Source organism: Tripterygium wilfordii, chromosome 4 (genome assembly GCF_013401445.1).
Source record: "Tripterygium wilfordii isolate XIE 37 chromosome 4, ASM1340144v1, whole genome shotgun sequence".
Lineage (NCBI taxonomy): Eukaryota > Viridiplantae > Streptophyta > Magnoliopsida > Celastrales > Celastraceae > Tripterygium > Tripterygium wilfordii.
The window spans coordinates 4,172,819-4,184,046 of NC_052235.1; the positions used below are offsets into that span (position 1 = coordinate 4,172,819).

At 35.6% G+C, this 11,228-nt stretch overlaps 2 protein-coding genes across 5 annotated transcripts; one reads left to right on the plus strand and one right to left on the minus strand.

Annotated features, from left to right (window-relative positions):
* Positions 1-656: 656 nt before the first annotated feature.
* Positions 657-6,256, minus strand: LOC119996526 (ABC transporter I family member 11, chloroplastic-like). 4 transcript variants are annotated; one of them, XR_005467878.1, is made up of 12 exons: positions 6,027-6,182; positions 5,844-5,901; positions 4,969-5,048; positions 4,536-4,587; positions 4,311-4,444; positions 3,602-3,716; positions 3,396-3,482; positions 3,161-3,209; positions 2,531-2,618; positions 1,448-1,572; positions 991-1,050; positions 657-933 (listed from the first exon to the last, which is right to left on the minus strand). XR_005467878.1 is itself a non-coding variant. In XM_038843197.1 (10 exons), exons 3-10 carry the CDS (start codon positions 4,997-4,999, stop codon positions 1,494-1,496), a joined length of 843 nt encoding a protein of 280 aa, XP_038699125.1. In that variant the 5' UTR covers positions 5,000-5,048; positions 5,844-5,901; positions 6,027-6,256; the 3' UTR covers positions 657-1,493. The 4 variants fall into 4 exon arrangements, 3 of the variants coding, with proteins under 3 accessions (XP_038699125.1, XP_038699124.1, XP_038699122.1); XM_038843197.1 differs by having other exon boundaries at positions 657-1,572; positions 4,536-4,691; positions 4,865-5,048; positions 6,027-6,256; XM_038843196.1 differs by having other exon boundaries at positions 657-1,572; positions 2,531-2,615.
* A 2,791-nt stretch (positions 6,257-9,047) lies between these two features.
* LOC119995944 (probable WRKY transcription factor 75) lies at positions 9,048-10,815 on the plus strand. The gene is made up of 2 exons (XM_038842428.1): positions 9,048-9,485; positions 10,340-10,815. Exons 1-2 carry the CDS (start codon positions 9,130-9,132, stop codon positions 10,518-10,520), a joined length of 537 nt encoding a protein of 178 aa, XP_038698356.1. The 5' UTR covers positions 9,048-9,129; the 3' UTR covers positions 10,521-10,815.
* The last annotated feature ends 413 nt before the right edge of the window (positions 10,816-11,228 follow it).

An 11,228-nucleotide genomic window follows, 5' to 3' on the forward strand; every position in this document is an offset into this window, starting at 1 on the left:
CCTTCCATTGCAGGCATTTGCCCAAACTTGGGTTATTAATACTAGATTAGTATGGTTAAGACCTCTTCATTCTTCTTTTTCAATCTATAGCTTTTGTTTGATGAGGAGAATATAGACTAATTACTTTATTGGGTGTGCTCATAATTATGAGGGGAAAGCTATGTGTGTTAGTGATTGCATTGGTAGTCACATTTACTTCCCACAAAGGAGACAAGGGAGGCCCCCCCTCTCTTTGAAATATCCTTACCCAATATCACATTAATTTCCAAATTTTTAATGGGAAAGAGATCTTTGCTTTGTTATGGATTTTATAAGAAATTTTATTAAATTACATTTCCCATATGAGATAAGGTTTTTTTTCCCCCTTTAATCATGAATACTTATTCAACACACACAAAAAATAAATAAAAAATTATTGAAATTTATTATTTAATAATTTCTTTGTCTCCCAACTTTTTCAAAAGTTGTATTTAACCCACTAGAGTGGCAAGATTGTATTATAAATTTGAAGTTTCCATCAAACCACAACAAGTTGCATCAACTTCCCTCTAATCTCCTACAATTGTTGTGCGTATGAGGATAAACATAATCATACTCAAGTTCCATATTAATGGGACTCTAGTCTTAATCAATAAAATAAAGGAAAGTATTAATTAGCATCTTCTCCTACTAAAAATGTCCTTTCGATCATTGTATGCTTGTTGTATATGTCCTTAAGTTTCTTCAGAATTGACCAAGCAAATGTTTCGTGTTAACATCAATTAAGCACCATGATCACCTTAAGATGACTAGCTAGATGGACACTTTGCTTCATCATTACAAATATATGTACCCAAAAAAAGACAAAAAGAGCAGAGGACAAAATCTACTCAATTGCCATAGTTCCTAGCTTGTCTTATTTTGCTTTCCTTAGCAATATTATCCTTTTAGGAAATAAATCTCATAACCATAGTTATAATAAGATTCAATATTTATTATATTAAATAGGAACCAGACGCCCTCCAATTGCTGAGCTCCAAGCCTGCACTAAAGGGAGGCATAATCTGTTAACTGAACAGTGAAACTCTCTAGATGAGTTATTTTATTTCTTTCTCTTCCATTTATTCAATTTTATTTTCTTATTCACTCTTCCATTTTTAGCTGCAAACAAAAACTATATCAACCAAAATAAATAACCTAAATTCACCGAATATATACCCTGAATATTGTATACCCTCTTATATTTTTAGATGTTAATTGAGAAACAGGCTGACTTTCTGAATTTGATAAATTGGAAATTAAAGTAGCCATGTGTGCATGATAATAGTGTCGTGTCTTAGATTTCCCTTTCAACTAGAGGGGGGAAAACTAGAGAATCTATATCTGGATATAATTTTCGACTAAAAATACCAAGCAAATTTTCTTTGAAAGTATAAATTAATTAAAAGATAATGAGAGGGGGTCAAACCTCATAGCATCACTAGTTGACGAAGCAACAACATCAAAGCCAAATATTATATTGCTGGGGACTCTTCCCTCAGAACTCCGCCCATTTCCATTCTCCAAGATCGATCAACCAGAGCTGCTAACTCTCTGAAAGAGAAACCACGAGATCCATTAGCAAAGGGCTCCCAACTGTACATTGCTTTCATAGAGGAAAATGAGAGCGTAGAATGCATGCTATAGCATTGTAGTACAAGGTACTTTCATTTTTGTTGGATTACTCGTAAACTGTACATTTCATTCTTGAGAACTTGGCCGAGGTCATTGGAGTAACCATTGTCACACGGAGCAACTGAATAACGGCATGGTTGTTGCATCCCTTTGAGGTTCACAGCCTTTATTTAAATATACCTCACTTCACAATATGCTATCCTTGACAAGAGCACTAGAGGATGTAGATAAATAAGTTTGATTCTAAATATATATTGTGAGTCCAACGTCCTTATATGCTGATAAGTGCTAACCTTACGATGCTAAAAAGTAAAAACTTTGATAGATAGAAAATAATCACCATTTATTGCACCAACACATAGGGTCCATTTGGTGGAGCTTACACCCCCATACCCAACCAAATGCCTAAAATAAGATCTTCATTCACTTATTGCAATAAATATAATCTAATTTATTTTAAAAGTATCATCACACACCTGATAGCTTATTTGACAGCTTATACAAACTAGCTTATTTTTGAAAACTGCACAAGATATTTGAGAAGCAAAGAATACAGATTGGGGGTGGCAACTTCTTTCTTTATTTGGTCACACGACTCACAATTGATATGATAGCAGCAATAAACACATTGGACCAATTTGATTACTGAATGATAGTTATTTGCCCTGATGGAATTTCATGTCACTTCATTTGGTTAAAGGTAAAGAACAAAAATGGGAAATATGTTAAAACAACATTCTTAGAACTATTAATAGAATGAGATCAAAAAAAGGAAATAACAGATTACTCGGACCAAACTGTAAGAGAATGAAATTTTTGTTAAAAAAAACACCATTTACTTTGTTTCTGAATGACACATAAATCAGATAGAACTTACTTGAGGTCATGGCTGACAACAAGGACAGTTACTTCTCTCTTCAGATGCTTTAAAAGCTTCACAACATCTGCACGTGCCTTCCAATCTGTTGTCCAAAGAAGGAAAGACAACAATGTAAAATCAATCCTGCAGAAGGCTGGAAAATGTAATGACCAATGAAAGAACCAAGAATGTATAACAACACAATACTTGATACGTCAAATTCTGAAAACTTGCAAGGAAAGACATTATCGGCATTTAAACATTATAAGTGCGACTTGATTATTTGAAATTTGGTCAAAGCATTAACTCAATCAGACTCTGCAGTAAGGTTGTACTCCCTTTATTTGTGTCACAATTCGGCCATGGGATAGAGGGGTCCCAGAGGCAAGGGTTAGCACAGTGTTGCCTAGCAGTTTTAGCAACTACTCTGACTCTAGTGTATGAAAGAGCCCAAAAGGCTTTGTTTTTTATCAGAAAATAGAAGTTTTCAAGCATATGCTTACACAAAGCAGCCTTGCAAGTAGGTTCAAGAATGCATAAAGGGATAACAAATTAATAAATTTGCGTGATTTGGATACCATATTTTATGTGAGAAAGAGGACAATAAACAATTTAAGAAGAAAAAAAGTGCTAAATCGAGCTTCATACCAAGACCAGCAAGAGGCTCATCCAATATCAATAAATCTGGGGTTTGGACCTGAAACGTAGATTCTATCCACAATCAGTGATCAAATCATGCGACAAGGCCCACAACAAGAAAGATTTTGATACAAGCATTGTTGTGTGAGACCATATGGTTGGAGCAACTTAGCAATAGCACGTTTGCATGCATATTGTGCTTTCATGAATGAACCAAGACATGGAGTAACGTATCGGTTCTTACTAACTGAATTGCCAAGGCAAGCCGACGTTTGTAGCCACCGCTTAAGGAGTTAGGATCTTTGTCCAAGGGAATCCCAGTCAATCCAACCTGATGTTATCAACTAATAAGATACAGCTTCACATATTATAAAAGTAAAATGTTATAAGAAACACACATGCACCCAAAGAAAACATTGTTCAACATTAATGATCAGATATACCCATTACCCAATTAATGGCTCTTTGAAGTTTCAAAGCCAGTTGCTCCCTCATTTGAAGCCCCCCCTTTTGCCTTGGCCACCCAAATGTGACTTCATCAAGCACATTATCCGCAACAAAATACCTAGCTAGGAAAATAAGGATTCTTAGAATCTCACCGATGCCAAATCTTAGCAAAATTGCGTGTAATTCCGTTGTTTATAACTACTTAAAAAGAGAAACCAATTACAAATCATGCAGAGTATTTCATCAGGGATAAGACATACTAAGGTTTCAGGCACATTGGCAAATGATTAGCAGAAAGATAAAACTAAAACATCACTTCGTCGAATTTATATATGTACTGAATAACTAGATGGGAAGGACTAGAAGAGACATAAATATTGGGCAACGAAACAGTCATCATCACCCAAGTCTCAGTCCCAAACAATTTATGGTCGGCTACACTAATCTAAGAGAAAATCACTTGGAACCCACTACTTGCATCCTGTCTGACCACTCATTCCTATCTAGAGCTAAACTCTCCACTAATCCCAAAAGCCCATGAGCAGCGAAACAATGAGCCGAAAGAATAAGAAAGAGTTTGCCTCCTCAACCACAAAAGGAATAAATACGTTATGCAAATAATTGACAAGAGCACTAGACGTACATTTGCTGTGATATTAGAATATCAAGCCTACTGGGTGCATGAAATTAAAGACCAATTGCCATATGATACCTTTCAGGAAACTGGAAGACAATACCAACTCTTTCAGGGAATAATGGTTCGGGAGTCTGGTTCGGGTTACCGTCATTGCTGTACTTCTGAAAGTAAATTGAACCTGATGTTGGCTTGTTTAGACCTGCAAGTAGCTGTAACAGAAACAAGATAAACTAGGTTGGGATGAATAGGAACGCGGACAGTAAAATTCTCTATGAACTGGAACGTAGAGCAAATATGAACCTGCAACAAAGTAGTTTTTCCACTTCCGCTCTGTCCAAAAATCAGTCCAAAACTGCAAAAATTAGCATGAAAATTTATTGCAAAAATGTAAAGCCGTGCTTGGAGGAAACTCTGCCGAGTACATCCAGACAAATGTGAAGAAGGATCCATGGTTAGCTAATGAATATGAGAAAGGCCATCATATGATCCATTCGACATGCAACAGTGAAGATAAAGGTTGAATTAACTAATAATTGATCATCTAAGCTACTGAATACTATTAAGGCAACATAAATGTGACGGCTAGTTCATAAAAAAAAACATACTGTCAAGTTTCAGCAGTTAGGTACCTCTTCGACATGACGATTGAATGGACAACCAGAAAGAATTGATAATGATATCTTTTTGAAGAAGACAAACAAAACTGATAATGATGTCAGAAGAAAACATGCACCTTTTCTCTGGGAGAGAAAAACTGACTGCATTTAGAAGGTTGATCTCAGTTCCGGGAGGTTGATAGCTAATGTCCTTAACCTTAAAATGATAAACCAAATGCCTTCAGTAATTTCTATACTTACAATTATAAAGCATATGCCCCAGAAGACTCAATAAGAAAAATATATAACTTATGAAGGAATTGTTAATTGTTACCCAAAAAAAACAAAACACTAAGTTACAACATAGCAGTACGGAATACCAACATTGTAGTACTGAATGCCAAATCAAAAACTGAAAACTGGTTCTCTTAACATATTTGATTGGGAACATCTTTGATCTGAGTGTCTAGAAGGCCTTTGCCAAAAAAATTTCTCCTTAATATTAGGTTGAGGAATGAATGGAAGGCAATGTACACCGCCCAAAAGGCAGCCCACATGTGTTGTTCCCTAGAGAGACATTTTCCATGTGTATAGATAACTAATGTTATCTAGATACATATATTTGAAAAGTGGAATAGTCCAGATATAATTTAATCCATCACCAATGCAGAGAGGGTACAGTCTATCTAAATGCATTACATGAATCCTTGACAAAACAGTAACAGCAGCATGAACATGTTTTGTGCCAATAAACATTTATCCGTGCTGAAACTAGGATGGTTTAGCAACTGCCATTCCCTCACAAACTCAGCGAATTCAACACAATCTCTTCTTCAAGAACACACTCCCTTAAAAAACATGATCCATTATACTCACGCTGTGCATCCTTTCTCAGTAATCAAAATAAACTCGATCGCTCAATTATTATTCCAAAAGCAGCATCGTAAAATTCGTAACAAATTTACTGGCACAAATTTGAAAACAGAAATAGAAAACAAGAAAGAAAACTCACTTCAAAGCAAGAGTAATCGCAGGAGACCCTGGAAGCCTGGTGTCTCCTGAAACCTAACCTGTTCAATCCATAATAAGAAAAAAAAATAGTGATGAACTGATTACATAATCCAATTTATGAAATAATCAACTGAATATCTAAACCATCGGTAAGATGTGCAGATGAGAAAGAGGAAATGCTTGCCTGGAGCGCGATTTGCCAGCGACCGGGGTAGCGAGCGAGGGCACGAATGCCAAAATGGAGCTCGCCATCTCTCTCTCTCTCTCTCGATGTTTCAGCGCCAAACGTGACTGGTCTTTTCTGGGTTTATGAGGTTTGGGCCGTTTGGCTCTTTTTCTGTTTTTCAAGTAGAGCTTTATACAAATTTTTGGGCGAGCCATGCCAGGCCGAGTGATGATAGGCCTGGGCCTATTCTTTGTCCAAGACCGGCCCAAAAACTAAGATGAGGAAAATTCTACTTTCGATTAATGAAAGGATGCCAGGAAGTGAAATGTGAATAGAAAAGCATATATATATATGCTATAGATGTCAATGTTGTGTGTGGTCAAGACTGATTTGATTTGAAGAGGAATATGAGGTTTATATGAGTCAAAAAGGTAATATGAGTCAAAAAGGTCCCCTATTGAGTAATTATATCTTTCCTTTGTCGGTGTAAATACTTAATTTCCAGGGATAGAAATATAACTCCTATATATGTATCATGTCCAATATCCTTTCTGCAGGCATCGGCTATGGAAATGGGAAAAATACGAAACCAGGTTTAACGCAAAAGGCTTGCAATTGCAGGATCCATAGATATATATTCTAGTGTCAGTGGGGAAAGAGAGGGCAGAGAAATTGACAGACGAGATAATAGTAATACCATGCCAGAGGCAGAGATGTCTTGATGCCAAAAACGACCTGGCTTCGACTGTCTTATATATATATATATATATATATATATATCTAATCAGCGACGGCTCGCGTTACATGACTTGGACGATCATATATTCATATTCGTCGATGGAGGAGAGTCTATGACGGATGCGATCTTATATATATGTATCACAAGAATGGTATAGTTTAGCATGTACACAAGCATCCATGCATATATATATGCATACCACCAACACCAAGAGTCGCTGTATATAGTTCCTTCCCCGATGGCTTTTGTGGTGAATTTGATGGGGACAACTTTCACATCTGCCCAGCTCAGCTGGTGCTGCTAATTAATTAAGATTGAGACAGACTTGTAGTGTAGAAATCACAGGGCTGTTGAATTCTGAGTGTATATATTATGTTAATTTTTCCATCAGATTAGTGATATATTAATCTGAATGATAATTGTCCGCCAAAGTAAGGGAAGAAACACAAGACTAGTCTTGCAGTCGCGTAGAGTATGTATTCCAAAGTCCAAAGACAAGTTTGAAGAATCTCCGCCTTTTGAAGAAAAAAAAAAGGCCGGGCTGCGCGGACCAAATAGTAATTGGTCAGGCCCTACTAGAAGTCTAAATTTCAAAGTTCAAACCCACATGCGCAAGGAAATCCAAATCCAAATCCATTCGGACCATTCCGGTTCTTACACATTAGATCTCGCTTTCAAAAGTGCCTCAATGCATGCATGCTCATATTTATTAATTATTATCCTTCAAAGTATAGTCGACTGCTTGCATATTAATTAATTCACTATATCCATTTCTTTTAATTCCATATATTGCTTGAAACAACAAGTCAAGCTACATACGTATATATATAGAGTTGCATAAAAAATTGGTCTTGAATGTATTGATTAAGTCAAAAACTTGATTCAACAATTTAAATTAAGTTTAATTAGGAATGAAAATTCCAACACAATACTAATAAATTAAGTTTTGATCAATGGCGGCATTTGGGCTTAAATTAATCAAAAGTGACTATATGTCACATGTAATGCGTCAATCGGCATACTAATTTTTTTTTTTAAACAGAAAAAGGGGATTCGAACCTCGTTATTAAAGCGATACATATCACTCCAACTAATGATTTGGGTCTAATATGCATGTCAATTGCTTACACAGTGTCTATATGTGTGTGGGGTGTGGGGGGTTGAAAAGGGACAAATTAAATAGATATTGAAAACCAATCAAGGTAGCTGTAAACTTGCATTTGTGATCCCGTGAAGTATATCGTAATCTGTAAGCATTTGATTGGCAACTAAATCCACTCGTCCACTATGTTTATGATACGTGGTTGTGTGTGTCAAAGATGTGCCTTATTACTATTATTATTATCGCTTTAATGTATCAAATCAAATCAGAAGATACACGTTTCATATTTCACAGATAAAACTATTTCATACACTTTCGTGGAATCGCAATTTAAAAAGGACAAGTAAAAACCACTAGCGGGCCAAATACATGCACCACGTGCAAATATCAAATATATGGTCCATGTTAGCTTCTTCATGGAAACTACTACTTGGCGGCTAAGCATTCGTAAACGCACACATCTCTACAGTGGCGGATTTATAAAATATATTGAGTGGAGATTGGTCAGTGGTGAGCTAATAATATATATGAGGGGCTTTGACGGGGATTCGTGGTTGCGTTTTCAAAATCATGTTAAATCATGTTTTTGTTTTTTTTAAGAAAATGTCATATTAGGATTTAACAATTAAGATTTAGTGAACCATTTGTCAATAACCTAATTAGTTATATATAATAATAATAATTCCAATTAAAGAAGCTAAAGTTCTTATTCATATTCATATTACTAATGATGTGGCCGCCTTCATTTTTCCGCCCAATTACTTTTCCATCATCAATTAATCCGCTGATAAAGATCCAAAAATTCTCTACATTACATTACACATCTCTTCTTGCCCTATACAACACCTTTATATACCACCTATGCATATATGTATACATATGCATACATACATAAAGTGCATTATATATATAATTGTCCCGAAATTTACAATAATTAATTAATAATGGTGAATATATAGATAAAGTGCATTATATATATAATTGTATACATAATTTGTATATAAATTATGTATATAATTATATACATAAAGTGCATTATATATATAATTATATACATAAAGTGCATTATATATATAATTGTCCCGAAATTTACATATGTATACCCTATATACATATGTATACATGTATATATGTGGTGTTCGGCCACCAAAGCCGCCTCTTGTTTTAATATATATATATATATATATATTATTGGATATCTATCCTCTTCCTCTTCCTCTTCCTTTCTCTTCTCGACTTCTCCTTTGTATATAGTATAGCACTAGTGGCTGGCCTTTCCCATGGAAAACCACCAACCTTTCTTTCCCATATCGTCGTCAAACATGGAGAGTTCTCTAGTTTTCAACAAATTTCTTGGCGATGCTACTTCAAATGGGTTCTTGGGGTTGAAGATAGAAAATAATAACCATTTTCTTGATCCTACACAAGAAGTTAACAACAATTCTTCCGATCATCATCAGAGTGGGAGCTCTCAAAGTGGTGATGTGTCCAAGCCAACAAACAAGAAGAAAGGAGAGAAGAAGATTAGAAAACCTAGATATGCTTTTCAAACCAGGAGTCAGGTTGATATACTCGACGACGGCTATCGATGGAGGAAATATGGACAAAAAGCTGTCAAGAACAACAAATTCCCAAGGTAATTTCTACTAATTCTTAGTATTTTTCTCTCTCTCTTGATTATCTAGAAATTCACTTTTGATTAGATCGAGATTACTGTGTAATTTTTTTCCCCAAAAAGCAAGATTTTGAGGGATTTAATTAATTTCTACTTAAGGCTGTGGTTTTGGTAATTAGAATATTGATCTAATTAAGGAATTATCCCAATCATATGCATGGATCGATGATGGATCGCTGAATACCCCTTTTTAAACAAAATAAGCTAATTAATATTAATTAGCGAAATGATTAATTTAGAGTAGTTGACCATGCAGATCTTTCAAAGCACACTCCACTGATTAAAACCATTATTGTTCTACGAGATACTCTTATAATCAGTAAGCATTTAAAATCAAAATGGAACAAAACCATCGAGTTCATACTTCGTAAGGAACTCTACTCAACGGCGGATCCAGTAGTTCTTTGTTGGCCTAACCCCCAGTGAAATTAGGTAAAGCACCCCCAATGTAATGGGATCCGAATATGCATGCCCCTAATGGCTATAATTTCTAGATCCGTCACTGGCTCTACCCTACTTTTGTGGATAATTACCACAGAAAGGATTTAATATTTATGAACTCAAGAACTAAGACTTGAAAAGAAGTGTTTGAAACAAAGATGAAGTTACGTTAAAGAAGACATAAACCGTATCTAATGTGCTTAATTGTTATAGTACTAGTAGTTGCTTGAATGGTTTATTATTATTGAGTGAAAAAAGAATGCTAACATTAGCATTTTGAAAACCAAGTAATTAACTCAAACGTTTGACACAGAATTTCACATACGATTTGGGCATGCAATTAACATTGGTTTGTATTAATTCATGGATTGCAGAAGCTACTATCGATGTACTCGTCAAGGATGCGATGTAAAGAAGCAAGTCCAACGGCTAAGCAAAGATGAAGGCATTGTAGTGACAACTTATGAAGGAGTCCATTCCCATTCCATTGATAAGCCCACTGATAATTTTGAACATATCCTCACTCAGATGCAAATTTACCCTACTCCCTATTGAACCACCTTACTACATCTTCTTCTCTTTTTCTTTTTTTCTGGCACAAGGAAAACAGACCGACTACAATCCAGACCAAGACAATTATGATGTGGAGGACCATGACCACCTTACTACATCTACTTGTACTATAATATATCAGCTTGTAATACATACGTAGATTTCAACTTTAGTTCTAGCTTCAAGATGGTGGTAATTAATAAGTGTAATGGCCATGGCCTTGCCAAACAATATTGAATGATTTCCAGCTCTCTTTTTTGGATTGAATTTGAAATGTATACTGTAGTTATTTGGTTTATTTGATAAGTCCCAAAAGAAGACGATATTTCAATTCCCTAAGAATATTTATCATGTTTCAGGTCCCACAGTTAAGTTATCCGACCCCCTAGCTCATCTTTCCACTAATTTCAAGAAGCAATCATGTTAAGTACTGGCAAATTCAGTCAATCCACCCAATTAAAATACAATATTGTTGATGGATTCCTGCCAAACTTGAACTTCATTTGACATGTAACTAACACAATGAGTCTATATCACAATGTCAAACATCCAGATTCGGCTCTCGGTGCGAGCTCGTGAAAACCTGCAAGTCACGACCTCTTGGGCTCGCTCACATGATCAACTAACTGTTCGCTGATAGCCCATGGACTCCATTACAAAGCCCATGCCCACCCCATTTGCCCGACAATCTACAACAACAATGTTGAATTG